The following is a 17,162-nucleotide window of genomic DNA, read 5'->3' as shown; positions in this document are numbered from 1 at the left end:
GTACTGTACCCCAGTGTTATACAGGGACAGACCCGTCCCGACCCGTACTCTACCCCAGTGTAATACAGGGACAGACCCGTCCCCACCCGTACTCTACCCCAGTGTTATACAGGGACAGACCCGTCCCCACCCGTACTCTACCCCAGTGTTATACAGGGACAGACCCGTCCCCACCCGTACTCTACCCCAGTGTTATACAGGGACAGACCCGTCCCCACCCGTACTCTACCCCAGTGTTATACAGGGACAGACCCGTCCCCACCAGTACTGTACCCCAGTGTTACACAGTGACAGACCTGTCCCCACCAGTACTGTACCCCAGTGATATACAGGGACAGACCTGTCCCCACCAGTACTGTACCCCAGTGTTGTACAGGGACAGACCCGTCCCCGCCAGTACTGTACCCCAGTGTTATACAGGGATAGACCCGTCCACACCAGTACTGTACCCCAGTGTTATACAGTGACAGACCCGTCCCCACCAGTACTGTACCCCAGTGTTATACAGGGACAGACCCATCCCCACCAGTACTGTACCCCAGTGTTATACAGGGACAGACCTGTCCCCACCAGTACTGTACCCCAGTGTTATACAGCGACATACCCGTCCCCACCAGTACTGTACCCCAGTGTTATACAGGGACAGACCCGTCCCCACCAGTACTGTACCCCAGTGTTATGCAGGGACAGACCCATCCCCACCTGTACTGTACCCCTGTGTTAAACAGTGACAGACCTGTCCCCACCAGTACTGTACCCCAGTGTTATACAGTGACAGACACGTCCCCACCAGTACTGTACCCCAGTGTTAGACAGGGACAGACCCGTCCCTACCCGTACTGTACCCCAGTGTTATACAGGGACAGACCTGTCCCCACCAGTACTGTACCCCAGTGTTATACAGGGACATACCCGTCCCCACCAGTACTGTACCCCAGTGTTATACAGGGACAGACCTGTCCCCACCAGTAATGTACTCCAGTGTTATACAGGGACAGACCCGTCCCCACCAGTACTGAACCCCAGTGTTATACAGGGACAGACCCGTCCCCACCAGTACTGTACCCCAGTGTTATACAGGGACAGACCTGTCCCCACCAGTACTGTACTCCAGTGTTATATAGGGACAGACCCGTCCCGACCAGTACTGTACCCCAGTGTTATACAGGGACAGACCTGTCCCCACCAGTACTGTACCCCAGTGTTATACAGGGACAGACCCGTCCCCACCAGTACTGTACCCCAGTGTTATACAGGGACAGACCCGTCCCCACCAGTACTGTACCCCAGTGTTATACAGGGACAGACCTGTCCCCACCAGTACTGTACCCCAGTGTTATACAGGGACAGACCCGTCCCCACCAGTCCCGTACCCCAGTGTTATACAGTGACAGACCCGTCCCCACCAGTACTGTACCCCAGTGTTATACAGGGACAGACCCGTCCCCACCTGTCCCGTACCCCAGTGTTATACAGGGACAGACCCGTCCCCACCAGTACTGTACCCCAGTGTTATACAGGGACAGGCCCGTCCCCACCAGTACTGTACCCCAGTGTTATACAGTGATAGACCCGTCCCCACCAGTACTGTACACCAGTGTTATACAGGGACAGACCCATCCCCACCAGTACTGTACCCCAGCGTTACACAGGGACAGACCCGTCCCCACCAGTACTGTACCCCAGTGTTATACAGTGACAGACCCGTCCCCACCAGTACTGTACCCCAGCGTTACACAGGGACAGACCCGTCCCCACCAGTACTGTACCCCAGTGTTATACAGTGACATACCCGTCCCCACCAGTACTGTACCCCAGTGTTATACAGGGACAGACCCGTCCCCACCAGTACTGTACCTCAGTATTATACAGCGACAGACCCATCCCCACCAGTATTGTACCCCAGTGTTATACAGGGACAGACCCGTCCCCACCAGTACTGTACCCCAGTGTTATACAGGGACAGACCCGTCCCCACCAGTACTGTACCCCAGTGTTATACAGCGACAGACCCGTCCCCACCAGTACTGTACCCCAGTGTTATACAGGGACATACCCGTCCACACCAGTACTGTACCTCAGTATTATACAGCGACAGACCCATCCCCACCAGTATTGTACCCCAGTGTTATACAGGGACAGACCCGTCCCCACCAGTACTGTACCCCAGTGTTATACAGGGACAGACCCGTCCCCACCAGTACTGTACCCCAGTGTTATACAGCGACAGACCCGTCCCCACCAGTACTGTACCCCAGTGTTATACCGGGACAGAACCGTCCACTCCAGTACTGTACCCCAGTGTTATACAGCGACAGACCTGTCCCCACCAGTACTGTACCCCAGTGTTATACAGGGACTGACCTGTCCCCACCAGTACTGTACCCCAGTGTTATACAGGGACATACCTGTCCCCACCAGTACTGTACCCCAGTGTTATACAGGGACATACCTGTCCCCACCAGTACTGTATCCCTGTGTTATACAAGGACATACCCTTCCCCACCAGCACGGTACCCCAGTGTTATACAGGGACAGACCCATCCCCACCAGTACTGTACCCCAGTGTTATAATGGGACAGACCCGTCCCCACCAGTACTGTACCCCAGTGTTACACAGGGACAGACCCGTCCCCACCAGTACTGTACCCCAGTGTTATACAGCGACAGACCCGTCCCCACCAGTACTATACCCCAGTGCTATACAGCGACAGGCCCGTCCCCACCAGTACTCTACCGCAGTGTTATACAGTGACAGACCCGTCCCCACCAGTACTGTACCCCAGTGTTATACAGTGACAGACCTGTCCCCACCAGTACTGTACCCCAGTGTTATACAGGGACAGACCCGTCCCCACCAGTACTGTACCCCAGTGTTATACAGCGACAGACCTGTCCCCACCAGTACTGTACCCCAGTGTTATACAGCGACAGACCTGTCCCCAACAGTACTGTACCCCACCAGTACTGTACCCCAACAGTACTGTACCCCAGTGTTATACAGCGACAGACCTGTCCCCACCAGTACTGTACCCCAGTGTTATACAGCGACAGACCTGTCCCCAACAGTACTGTACCCCACCAGTACTGTACCCCAGTGTTATACAGCGACAGACCTGTCCCCAACAGTACTGTACCCCACCAGTACTGTACCCCAGTGTTATACAGTGACAGACCCGTCCCCACCAGTACTGTACCCCAGTGTTACACAGGGACAGACCTGTCCCCATCAGTACTGTACTCCAGTGTTATACACTGACACACCCATCCCCACCAGTACTGTACCCCAGTGTTATACAGGGACAGACCCGTCCCCACCAGTACTGTACCCCAGTGTTATACAGGGACAGACCCATTCCCACCAGTACTGTACCCCAGTGTTATACAGGGACAGACCCGTCCCCACCAGTAATGTACCCCAGTGTTATACAGGGACAGGCCCGTCCCCACCAGTACTCTACCGCAGTGTTATATAGTGACAGACCCGTCCCCACCAGTACTGTACCCCAGTGTAATACAGTGACAGACCTGTCCCCACCAGTATTGTACCCCAGTGTTATACAGGGACAGGCCCGTCCCCACCAGTACTGTACCACAGTGTTACACAGGGACAGACCCGTCCCCACCAGTACTGTACCCCAGTGTTATACAGGGACAGACCCGTCCGCACCCGTACTCTACCCCAGTGTTATACAGGGACAGACCCGTCTCCACCAGTACTGTACCCCAGTGTTATACAGCGACAAACCCGTCCCCACCAGTACTGTACCCCAGTGTTATACAGCGACATACCCGTCCCCACCAGTACTGTACCCCAGTGTTATACAGGGACAGACCCGTCCCCACCCGTACTCTAACCGCAGTGTTATACAGGGACAGACCCGTCCCCGCCAGTACTGTACCCCTGTGTTATACAGTGACAGACCTGTCCCCACCAGTACTGTACCCCAGTGTTATACAGTGACAGACCCGTCCCCACCAGTACTGTACCCCAGTGTTATACAGGGACAGACCCATCCCCACCAGTGCTGTACCCCAGTGTTAGACAGGGACAGACCCGTCCCCACCCGTACTATACCCCAGTGTTATACAGTGACAGACCTGTCCCCACCAGTACTGTACCCCAGTGTTATACAGCGACAAACCTCTCCCCACCAGTACTGTACCCCAGTGTTATACAGTGACAGACCCGTCCCCACCAGTACTGTACCCCAGTGTTATACAGGGACAGACCCGTCCCTACCCATACTGTACCCCAGTGTTATACAGGGACAGACCTGTCCCCACCAGTACTGTACCCCAGTGTTATACAGGGACAGACCTGTCCCCACCAGTACTGTACCCCAGTGTTATACAGGGACAGACCCGTCCCCACCAGTACTGTACCCCAGTGTTATACAGGGACAGACCCGACCCCACCAGTACTGTACCCCAGTGTTATACAGGGACATACCCGTCCCCACCAGTACTGTACTCCAGTGTTATACAGGGACAGACCCGTCCCCACCAGTACTGTACCCCAGTGTTATACAGGGACAGACCTGTCCCCACCAGTACTGTACCCCAGTGTTATACATTGACAGACCCGTCCCTACCAGTACTGTACCCCAGTGTTATACAGGGACAGACCCGTCCCCACCAGTACTGTACCCCAGTGTTATACAGGGACAGACCCGTCCCCACCAGTACTGTACCCCAGTGTTATACAGGGACAGACCCGTCTCCACCAGTACTGCACCCCAGTGTTATACAGGGACAGACCTGTCCCCAGCCAGTACTGTACCCCAGTGTTATACAGGGACAGACCTGTCCCCACCAGTACTGTACATCAGTGTTATACAGTGACATACCCGTCCCCACCAGTACTGTACCCCAGTGTTATACAGGGACATACCTGTCCACACCAGTACTGTACCTCAGTGTTATACAGCGACAGACCCATCCCCACCAGTACTGTACCCCAGTGTTATACAGGGACAGACCCGTCCCCACCAGTACTGTACCCCAGTGTTATACAGCGACAGACCTGTCCCCACCATGTACTGTACCCCAGTGTTATACAGGGACTGACCTGTCCCCGCCAGTACTGTACCCCAGTGTTATACAGGGACAGACCTGTCCCCACCAGTACTGTACATCAGTGTTATACAGTGACATACCCGTCCCCACCAGTACTGTACCCCAGTGTTATACAGGGACATACCTGTCCACACCAGTACTGTACCTCAGTGTTATACAGGGACAGACCCGTCCCCACCAGTACTGTACCCCAGTGTTATACAGCGACAGACCTGTCCCCACCAGTACTCTACCCCAGTGTTATACAGAGACAGACCCGTCCCCACCAGTACTGTACCCCAGTGTTATACAGGGACATACCTGTCCCCACCAGTACTGTACCCCAGTGTTATACAAGGACATACCCGTCCCCACCAGTACTGTACCCAGTGTTATACAAGGACATACCTGTCCCCACCAGTACTGTACCCCAGTGTTATACAGGGACAGACCCGTCCCCACCAGTACTGTACCCAGTGTTATACAGGGACATACCTGTCCCCACCAGTACTGTATCCCTGTGTTATACAAGGACATACCCGTCCTCACCAGCACGGTACCCCAGTGTTATACAGGGACAGACCCATCCCCACCAGTACTGTACCCCAGTGTTATACAGGGACAGACCCGTGCCCACCAGTACTGTACCCCAGTGTTACACAGGGACAGACCCGTCCCCACCAGTACTGTACCCCAGTGTTATACAGCGACAGACCCGTCCCCACCAGTACTGTACCCCAGTGTTATACAGGGACAGACCCGTCCCCACCAGTACTGTACCCCAGTGATATACAGGGACAGACCTGTCCCCACCAGTACTGTACCCCAGTGCTATACAGCGACAGGCCCGTCCCCACCAGTACTCTACCGCAGTGTTATACAGTGACAGACCCGTCCCCACCAGTACTGTACCCCAGTGTTATACAGTGACAGACCTGTCCCCACCAGTACTGTACCCCAGTGTTATACAGGGACAGACCCGTCCCCACCAGTACTGTACCCCAGTGTTATACAGCGACAGACCTGTCCCCACCAGTACTGTACCCCAGTGTTATACAGGGACAGACCTGTCCCCAACAGTACTGTACCCCAACAGTACTGTACCCCAGTGTTATACAGCGACAGACCTGTCCCCACCAGTACTGTACCCCAGTGTTATACAGTGACATACCCGTTCCCACCAGTACTGTACCCCAGTGTTATACAGGGACAGACCCGTCCCCACCCGTACTCTAACCCCAGTGTTATACAGGGACAGACCCGTCCCCACCTGTACTGTACCCCTGTGTTATACAGTGACAGACCTGTCCCCACCAGTACTGTACCCCAGTGTTATACAGTGACAGACCCGTCCCCACCAGTACTGTACCCCAGTGTTATACAGGGACAGACCCGTCCCCACCCGTACTCTAACCCCAGTGTTATACAGGGACAGACCTGTCCCCACCAGTACTGTACCCCAGTGTTATACAGGGACAGACCTGTCCCCAACAGTACTGTACCCCAACAGTACTGTACCCCAGTGTTATACAGCGACAGACCTGTCCCCACCAGTACTGTACCCCAGTGTTATACAGTGACAGACCTGTCCCCAACAGTACTGTATCCCACCAGTACTGTACCCCAGTGTTATACAGCGACAGACCTGTCCCCAACAGTACTGTACCCCACCAGTACTGTACCCCAGTGTTATACAGTGACAGACCCGTCCCCACCAGTACTGTACCCCAGTGTTATACAGTGATAGACCCGTCCCCACCAGTACCGTACCCCAGTGTTATACAGGGACAGACCTGTCCCCACCAGTACTGTACTCCAGTGTTATACACTGACAGACCCATCCCCACCAGTACTGTACCCCAGTGTTATACAGGGACAGACCCGTCCCCACCAGTACTGTACCCCAGTGTTATACAGGGACAGACCCATTCCCACATGTACTGTACCCCAGTGTTATACAGGGACAGACCCGTCCCCACCAGTACTCTACCGCAGTGTTATATATTGACAGACCCGTCCCCACCAGTACTGTACCCCAGTGTAATACAGTGACAGACCTGTCCCCACCAGTACTGTAACCCAGGGTTTTACAGCGACAGACCTGTCCCCACCAGTATTGTACCCCAGTGTTATACAGGGACAGGCCCGTCCCCACCAGTACTGTACCACAGTGTTATACAGGGACAGACCCGTCCCCACCAGTACTGTACCCCAGTGTTATACAGGGACAGACCCGTCCCCACCCGTACTCTACCCCAGTGTTATACAAGGACAGACCCGTCTCCACCAGTACTGTACCCCAGTGTTATACAGCGACAAACCCGTCCCCACCAGTACTGTACCCCAGTGTTATACAGTGACATACCCGTTCCCACCAGTACTGTACCCCAGTGTTATACAGGGACAGACCCGTCCCCACCCGTACTCTAACCCCAGTGTTATACAGGGACAGACCCGTCCCCACCTGTACTGTACCCCTGTGTTATACAGTGACAGACCTGTCCCCACCAGTACTGTACCCCAGTGTTATACAGTGACAGACCCGTCCCCACCAGTACTGTACCCCAGTGTTATACAGGGACAGACCCGTCCCCACCAGTGCTGTACCCCAGTGTTAGACAGGGACAGACCCGTCCCCACCCGTACTATACCCCAGTGTTATACAGTGACAGACCTGTCCCCACCAGTACTGTACCCCAGTGTTATACAGCGACAAACCTCTCCCCACCAGTACTGTACCCCAGTGTTATACAGTGACAGACCCGTCCCCACCAGTACTGTACCCCAGTGTTATACAGGGACAGACCCGTCCCTACCCATACTGTACCCCAGTGTTATACAGGGACAGACCTGTCCCCACCAGTACTGTACCCCAGTGTTATACAGGGACAGACCCGTCCCCACCAGTACTGTACCCCAGTGTTATACAGGGACAGACCCGACCCCACCAGTACTGTACCCCAGTGTTATACAGGGACAGACCCGTCCCCACCAGTACTGTACCCCAGTGTTATACAGGGACAGACCCGTCCCCACCAGTACTGTACCCCAGTGTTATACAGGGACAGACCCGTCCCCACCAGTACTGTACCCCAGTGTTATACAGGGACAGACCCGTCCCCACCAGTACTGTACCCCAGTGTTATACAGGGACAGACCTGTCCCCACCAGTACTGTACCCCAGTGATATACAGGGACAGACCTGTCCTCACCAGTACTGTACCCCAGTGTTATACAGTGACCGACCTGTCCCCACCAGTACTGTACCCCAGTGTTATACAGGGACAGACCCGTCCCCACCCGTACTCTACCCCAGTGTTATACAGTGACAGACACGTCCCCACCAGTACTGTACCCCAGTGTTATTCATGGACAGACCCGTCCCCACCTGTACTGTACCCCAGTGTTATACAGGGACAGGCCCGTCCCCACCAGTACTGTACCCCAGTGTTATACAGTGACAGACCCATCCCCACCAGTACTGTACCCCAGTGTTATACAGGGACAGACCAACCCCACCAGTACTGTACCGCAGTGTTATACAGTGACAGACCTGTCCCCACCAGTACTGTACCCCAGTGTTATACAGTGACAGACCTGTCCCCACCAGGACTGTACCCCAGTGTTATACAGGGACAGACCCGTCCCCACCAGTACTGTACCCCAGTGTTATACAGGGACAGACCCACCCCCACCAGTACTGTCCCGCAGTGTAATACAGTGACAGACCCGTCCCCACCAGTACTGTACCCCAGTGTTATACAGTGACAGACCCATCCCCACCAGTACTGTACCCCAGTGTTATACAGTGACAGACCCATCCCCACCAGTACTGTACCCCAGTGTTATACAGGGACAGACCAACCCCACCAGTACTGTACCGCAGTGTAATACAGTGACAGACCTGTCCCCACCAGTACTGTACCCCAGTGTTATACAGTGACAGACCTGTCCCCACCAGTACTGTACCCCAGTGTTATACAGGGACAGACCCGTCCCCACCAGTACTGTACCCCAGTGTTATACAGGGACAGACCAACCCCACCAGTACTGTACCGCAGTGTAATACAGTGACAGACCTGTCCCCACCAGTACTGTACACCAGTGTTATACAGGGACAGACCTGTCCCCACCAGTACTGTACCCCAGTGTTATACAGGGACAGACCCGTCCCCACCAGTACTGTACCCCAGTGTTATACAGGGACAGACCCGTCCCCACCCGTACTCTACCCCAGTGTTATACAGGGACAGACCTGTCCCCACCAGTACTGTACCCCAGTGTAATACAGGGACAGACCCATCCCCACCCGTACTCTACCCCAGTGTTATACAGGGACAGACCTGTCCCCACCAGTACTGTACCCCAGTGTTATACAGGGACAGACCCGTCTCCACCAGTACTGTACCCCAGTGTTATACAGGGACAGACCCGTCCCCACCAGTACTGTACCCCAGGGTTTTACAGCGACAGACCTGTCCCCACCAGTACCGTACCCCAGTGTTAGACAGGGACAGACCTGTCCCCACCAGTACTGTACCCCAGGGTTTTACAGCGACAGACCTGTCCCCACCAGTACCGTACCCCAGTGTTAGACAGGGACAGACCCGTCTCCACCAGTACTGTACCCCAGTGTTATACAGGGACAGACCCGTCTCCACCAGTACTGTACCCCAGTGTTATACAGCGACAGACCCGTCCCCACCAGTACTGTACCCCAGTGTTATACAGGGACAGACCCGTCCCCACCAGTACTGTACCCCAGTGTTATACAGGGACAGACCCGTCCCCACCAGTACTGTGCCCCAGTGTTATACAGGGACAGACCCGTCTCCACCAGTACTGTACCCCAGTGTTATACAGGGACAGACCTGTCCCCACCAGTACTGTACCCCAGTGTTATACAGGGACAGACCCGTCCCCACCAGTACTGTACCCCAGTGTTATACAGGGACAGACCAACCCCACCAGTACTGTACCGCAGTGTAATACAGTGACAGACCTGTCCCCACCAGTACTGTACACCAGTGTTATACAGGGACAGACCTGTCCCCACCAGTACTGTACCCCAGTGTTATACAGGGACAGACCCGTCCCCACCAGTACTGTACCCCAGTGTTATACAGGGACAGACCCGTCCCCACCCGTACTCTACCCCAGTGTTATACAGGGACAGACCTGTCCCCACCAGTACTGTACCCCAGTGTAATACAGGGACAGACCCATCCCCACCCGTACTCTACCCCAGTGTTATACAGGGACAGACCTGTCCCCACCAGTACTGTACCCCAGTGTTATACAGGGACAGACCCGTCTCCACCAGTACTGTACCCCAGTGTTATACAGGGACAGACCCGTCCCCACCAGTACTGTACCCCAGGGTTTTACAGCGACAGACCTGTCCCCACCAGTACCGTACCCCAGTGTTAGACAGGGACAGACCTGTCCCCACCAGTACTGTACCCCAGGGTTTTACAGCGACAGACCTGTCCCCACCAGTACCGTACCCCAGTGTTAGACAGGGACAGACCCGTCTCCACCAGTACTGTACCCCAGTGTTATACAGGGACAGACCCGTCTCCACCAGTACTGTACCCCAGTGTTATACAGCGACAGACCCGTCCCCACCAGTACTGTACCCCAGTGTTATACAGGGACAGACCCGTCCCCACCAGTACTGTACCCCAGTGTTATACAGGGACAGACCCGTCCCCACCAGTACTGTGCCCCAGTGTTATACAGGGACAGACCCGTCTCCACCAGTACTGTACCCCAGTGTTATACAGGGACAGACCCGTCCCCACCAGTACTGTACCCCAGTGTTATACAGGGACAGACCCGTCCCCACCAGTACTGTACCCCAGTGTTACACAGGGACAGACCCGTCCCCACCAGTACTGTACCCCAGTGTTATACAGGGACAGACCCGTCCCCACCAGTACTGTACCCCAGTGTTATACAGGGACAGACCCGTCCCCACCAGTACTGTACCCCAGTGTTATACAGGGACAGACCCGTCCCCACCAGTACTGTACCCCAGTGTTATACAGGGACAGACCCGTCCCCACCAGTACTGTACCCCAGTGTTATACAGGGACAGACCTGTCCCCACCAGTACTGTACCCCAGTGATATACAGGGACAGACCTGTCCTCACCAGTACTGTACCCCAGTGTTATACAGGGACAGACCCGTCCCCACCAGTACTGTACCCCAGTGTTATACAGGGACAGACCCGTCCCCACCAGTACTGTACCCCAGTGTTATACAGGGACAGACCTGTCCCCACCAGTACTGTACCCCAGTGATATACAGGGACAGACCTGTCCTCACCAGTACTGTACCCCAGTGATATACAGGGACAGACCCGTCCCCACCAGTACTGTACCCCAGTGTTATACAGTGACCGACCTGTCCCCACCAGTACTGTACCCCAGTGTTATACAGGGACAGACCCGTCCCCACCCGTACTCTACCCCAGTGTTATACAGTGACAGACACGTCCCCACCAGTACTGTACCCCAGTGTTATTCATGGACAGACCCGTCCCCACCTGTACTGTACCCCAGTGTTATACAGGGACAGGCCCGTCCCCACCAGTACTGTACCCCAGTGTTATACAGTGACAGACCTGTCCCCACCAGTACTGTACCCCAGTGTTATACAGTGACAGACCTGTCCCCACCAGTACTGTACCCCAGTGTTATACAGGGACAGACCCGTCCCCACCAGTACTGTACCCCAGTGTTATACAGGGACATACCCGTCCCTACCCGTACTGTACCCCAGTGTTATACAGCGACAAACCCGTCCCCACCAGTACTGTACGCCAGTGTTATACAGGGACAGACCCGTCCCCACCCGTACTCCTCCCCAGTGTTATACAGGGACAGACCCGTCCCCACCAGTACTGTACCCCAGTGTTATACAGGGACAGACCCGTCCCCACCAGTACTGTACGCCAGTGTTATACAGGGACAGACCCGTCCCCACCCGTACTCCACCCCAGTGTTATACAGGGACAGACCCGTCCCCACCAGTACTGTACCCCAGTGTTATACAGGGACAGACCTGTCCCCACCAGTACTGTACCCCAGTGTTATACAGGGACAGACCCGTCCCCACCAGTACTGTACCCCAGTGTTATACAGGGACAGACCCGTCCCTACCCGTACTGTACCCCAGTGTTATACAGGGACAGACCTGTCCCCACCAGTACTATACCCCAGCGTTATACAGGGACAGACCCGTCCCCACCAGTTCTGTACCCCAGTGTTATACAGGGACAGACCCATCCCCACCAGTACTGTACCCCAGTGTTATACAGGGACAGACCCGTCCCCACCAGTACTGTACCCCAGTGTTATACAGTGACAGACCCGTCCCCACCAGTACTGTACCCCAGTGTTATACAGTGACAGACCCGTCCCCACCAGTACTGTACCCCAGTGTTATACAGGGACAGACCCGTCCCCACCAGTACTGTACCCCAGTGTTATACAGGGACAGACCTGTCCCCACCAGTACTATACCCCAGTGTTATACAGGGACAGACCCGTCCCCACCCGTACTCTACCCCAGTGTTATACAGGGACAAACCCGTCCCCACCAGTACTGAACCCCAGTGTTATACAGGGACAGACCCGTCCCCACCAGTACTGTACCCCAGTGTCATGCAGGGTCTGACCCGTCCCCTCCGACAGCACCCACTCCCTCAGGACTGACCCTCCGACAGCGCCCACTACCTCAGTACTGACCCTCCCTCAGTGCCTGCTCTTTCTGTGCTGACCCTCCCTCCTTGCCCTTTCCCTTAGTGCTGACCGTCCGACATCACCCGCTCCCTCAGCACTGACCCACCGACAGTGCCCACTCCCTCAGCACTGACCCACCGACAGTGCCCACTCCCTCAGCACTGACCCTCCGACAGTGCCCACTCCCTCAGCACTGACCCTCCGACAGTGCCCGCTCCCTCAGCGCTGACCCACTGACAGTGCCCGCTCCCTCAGCACTGACCCACCGACAGTGCCCGCTCCCTCAGCACTGACCCACCGACAGCACCCGCTGCCTCAGCACTGACCCTCCGACAGCACCCGCTCCCTCAGCACTGACCCTCCGACAGCGCCTGCTCCCTCAGCACTGACCCTCCGACAGTGCCCGTTCCCTCAGCACTGACCCTCCGACAGCGCCCACTCCCTCAGCACTGACCCATCGACAGTGCCCGCTCCCTCAGCACTGACCCTCTGACAGCGCCCACTCCCTCAGCACTGACCCTCCGACAGTGCCCGCTCCCTCAGCACTGACCCACCGACAGTGCCCGCTCCCTCAGCACTGACCCTCCTACAGCGCCCACTCCCTCAGCACTGACCTACCGACAGTGCCCGCTCCCTCAGCACTGACCCTCCGACAGTGCCCGCTCCCTCAGCACTGACCCTCCGACAGTGCCCGCTCCCTCAGCACTGACCCTCCGACAGCGCCCGTTCCCTCAGCGCTGCAGACTGAACAATGAGGACTGTGGGTTTAGGGCGAGAATTCTGTCGCTGGTCCCCTCAGCGTCTGAAAGCTCATTCCCCAACGTTTATCAGTCCCAGCCACTTTTAGTGAGTGGTAAATATGCCAGATTAAAAGTGTGCGATTTGAACCGAGGTAGGAGCCCTCGGGCAATGCGGTCGCTGTAAGAACCAACCAAAATATTATGCAAACCACCTCTGCTGATGAGAAGGTGATCCCAGGCCTCAGTCCGTCAGAAATATTTACCAAATACCACAAGATCTACGTTGCTGTGTTTAATAACAAGAACACAATTCCAAACTCGCAAACGCAAGCCCTCCCCTGGAACCTGCCTCTCAGTTTCATTCTCTGTCCCTCCCTTCATGTTGACCGTGCAAATATTTCAAGAGGTGAATGGTAGCATTCTCCAGCAGAAAAGTTCAAAGGAAAGCTTTCCAAAAGTCGCCTTCCCCCTTTATGCTTTTGCTCTGTCTCCCACCCCCCCCCCCCCCCCCCCCCCACTACCCCCGGCCGAGACGTTTCTCAACCCTTTCATAAGACGTTTGATTTAACTTTCAGAAGCTCCCCTCTCACTCAAAGTTCCGTGGAGTTTGAATTTCTTTTTGAGGGCTATCACCCTCAAAAGTTTACTTTTTGCAAAAGCTTTGGCAAACACTTCCCTCCCCAACCCCCCCGCCGTCCCAGTTTGGAAACAAAGCTCTTCCAACAAGTCTGAAAACGCCTGACTCTGAAAAAAGCTTTGGCTGATATTTCACCCCTCGTTTCGAAACAATAAAACTCCCCAAAAACTTTTCCAACAGGTTTGAAAACTTTCTACCCTGCAAAAAGTGAAGGCAGATGCTTCGCCCCTCGTTTCTAAAAGGTAAAACTTTGTTCACAAGTCTGTAAAATTCCTAAGCTGCCAAAACTTTGTCAGATGCCTCACTCCTCGTTTCAAAAAAAAAGTTTCAAAAACTTTTCCAACACGTCTGAAAACTTTCTAACCTGCGAAACCTTGTGGCAGAAGCGTCACCCCTCGTTTCAAAAAAAGTTTCAAAAACTTTCCCAACGAGTCTGAAAACTTTCGACTCTGCGAAAACTTTGGCAAACGTTTCCCCCACAAGTTCTGAAAACATTGCTTGAGTTTTCCAGCAGAGTTTGAAAGACTTTATTTCCTGGGAAGCTCACGACAAATCCTTCCCCCTGCAGCTTCGAAAATAACTTCAGAACATTTTCACCCAGTTTGAAAGAGTTTCTGATCTTTCCTGCTCTTGCCCTGTCCCCACTCCAAAGTTTTTGCAGAGGTTTCAGAACTCTCCCTGACAAGTTTGAAAAGTTTGACGACCGCCAGTTTCCCCTGAAGTTTTCTTGAGTTCTGGGAGGAGATTTGTAATGTTTGAAGTTCTGGCTTACCTCGGATTCGTGCTGTTCCAGTAGACGGTATGTCTAGCTGGGGAGACTTTGCCCATTTGTAACAGAAAGACACAGTGCCACAGCACACGCTGTGGGAAAGGGGCCAAATGCATTGTTTTGTTTCACTTTTTAAGTGTCCCTCCAGTCTCTTTCGTCCCACTCTCTCTCTCTCTCTTCTCCCACACTGTCTCAATCACAGACACCTCTTGGGTTCAGAGCTCACTCCTCAAACGGTAAAACAAGACTGACTGAAGAGACACGCCCCAAACCTGGGTAACTTTAAACCTGAAGGGTTTTTTTTTTCGGCTGCATTGTCTGTTGGGAAGGAGAGTGTGTTTTGTTAAGAAAGAAAACACTCCCCAGTGAAACTTAGCCTTAAAGGGACAGAGGGGTGCCTCGTCCCAGACACACACAGGGAACTGGCTACGGGGCACATTCGTGGGGAAGGGGATGGAGAGGGAGGGGAGGAAGAGGGGCCGGTGGAGCATAGCGGTGGGGGGGGGGGGGAGGGAGAGTGGAAGATGGAGAGGGTGGAAGGGGACACAGAGGGGGTGCAGGAGGAGAGGGGGGGAAGGGGAATGGGCAGTTGAAGGGGAGGGGGAGGGTAAGGGGTGGGAGAGGGGGTGGAGGAGGAGAGGGAAGGGGAAGGGGAATGGGAAGTGGAGGGGGGGAGAGGAAGGGGAGAGGGGAGGGAGAGAGGGTGGAGGAAGATGGGGAGGGAGGAAGGGAAAGCCGAGCTAAATTGTCCCGTAGTGCCCAGGGATGTGCAGGTTAGGGTGGATTGGCCATGCTAAATTGTCCCGTAGTGTCCAGGGATGTGCAGGTTAGGGAGGATTGGCCATGCTAAATTGTCCCGTAGTGTCCAGGGATGTGCAGGTTAGGGTGGATTGGCCGTGCTAAATTGTCCCGTAGTGCCCAGGGATGTGCAGGTTAGGGTGGATTGGCCATGCTAAATTGTCCCGCAGTGTCCAGGAATGTCTAGGTTGGGGTGGATTGGCCATGCTAAATTGTCCCATAGTGTTCAGGGATGTGCAGGTTAGGGTGGATTGGCCGTGCTAAATTGTCCCGTAGTGCCCAGGGATGTGCAGGTTAGGGTGGATTGGCCATGCTAAATTGTCCCGTAGTGCCCAGGGATGTGCAGGTCAGGGTGGATTGGCCATGCTAAATTGTCCCGTAGTGTCCAGGGATGTGCAGGTTAGGGTGGATTGGCCGTGCTAAATTGTCCCGTAGTGCCCAGGGATGTGCAGGTTAGGGTGGATTGGCCATGCTAAATTGTCCCGTAGTGCCCAGGGATGTGCAGGTCAGGGTGGATTGGCCATGCTAAATTGTCCCGTAGTGTCCAGGGATGTGCAGGTCAGGGTGGATTGGCCATGCTAAATTGTCCTGTAGTGCCCAGGGATGTGCAGGTTAGGGTGGATTGGCCATGCTACATTATCCCATAGTGTTCAGGGATGTGCAGGTTAGGGTGGATTGGCCGTGCTAAATTGTCCCGTAGTGCCCAGGGATGTGCAGGTTAGGGTGGATTGGCCATGCTAAATTGTCCCGTAGTGCCCAGGGATGTGCAGGTCAGGGTGGATTGGCCATGCTAAATTGTCCCGTAGTGTCCAGGGATGTGCAGGTTAGGGAGGATTGGCCATGCTAAATTGTCCCGTAGTGCCCAGGGATGTGCAGGTTAGGGTGGGTTGGCCATGCTAAATTGTCCTGTAGTGCCCAGGAATGTGCAGGTTAGGGTGGGTTGGCCATGCTAAATTGTCCCATAGTGCCCAGGGATGTGCAGGTTAGGGTGGATTGGCCATGCTAAATTGTCTCATAGTGCCCAGGAATGTGCAGGTTAGGGTGGATTGGCCATGCTAAATTATCCCATAGTGCCCAGGAATGTGCAGGTTAGGGTGGATTGGCCATGCTAAATTATCCCATAGTGCCCAGGGATGTGCAGGTTAGGGTGGATTGGCCATGCTAAATTGTCCCGTAGTGCCCAGGGATGTGCAGGTTACGGTGGATTAGCCATGCTAAATTGTCCTGTAGTGCCCAGGGATGTGCAGGTTAGGGTGGATTGGCCATGCTAAATTGTCCCGTAGTGCCCAGGGATGTGCAGGTTAGGGTGGATTGGCCATGCTAAATTGTCCCGTAGTGCCCAGGGATGTGCAGGTTACGGTGGATTGGCCATGCTAAATTATCCCATAGTGCCCAGGGATGTGCAGGTTA

General features: G+C 54.8%; 1 protein-coding gene across 1 annotated transcript in view; it reads right to left on the bottom strand.

Moving 5' to 3' along the window:
* LOC148135327 (ephrin-A2-like) overlaps positions 1 to 15,201 on the bottom strand; it is a 59,964-nt gene extending 44,763 nt beyond the window's left edge. Inside the window, exon 1 of the mRNA XM_087985122.1 lies at positions 14,958 to 15,201. Coding sequence (XP_087841248.1) covers positions 14,958 to 15,070 — 113 coding nt within the window. The 5' untranslated portion in view covers positions 15,071 to 15,201. The remainder of the gene's footprint in view (positions 1 to 14,957) is intronic.
* Positions 15,202 to 17,162: the final 1,961 nt, after the last annotated feature.

This window comes from Chiloscyllium plagiosum, unplaced genomic scaffold, assembly GCF_037043375.1.
Source record: "Chiloscyllium plagiosum isolate Xiang-an unplaced genomic scaffold, Cpla_swu_hap1 HiC_scaffold_50, whole genome shotgun sequence".
Lineage (NCBI taxonomy): Eukaryota > Metazoa > Chordata > Chondrichthyes > Orectolobiformes > Hemiscylliidae > Chiloscyllium > Chiloscyllium plagiosum.
Note: the sequence above shows the minus strand (reverse complement) of the source record. Positions and strands in the feature narration are given on the sequence as shown.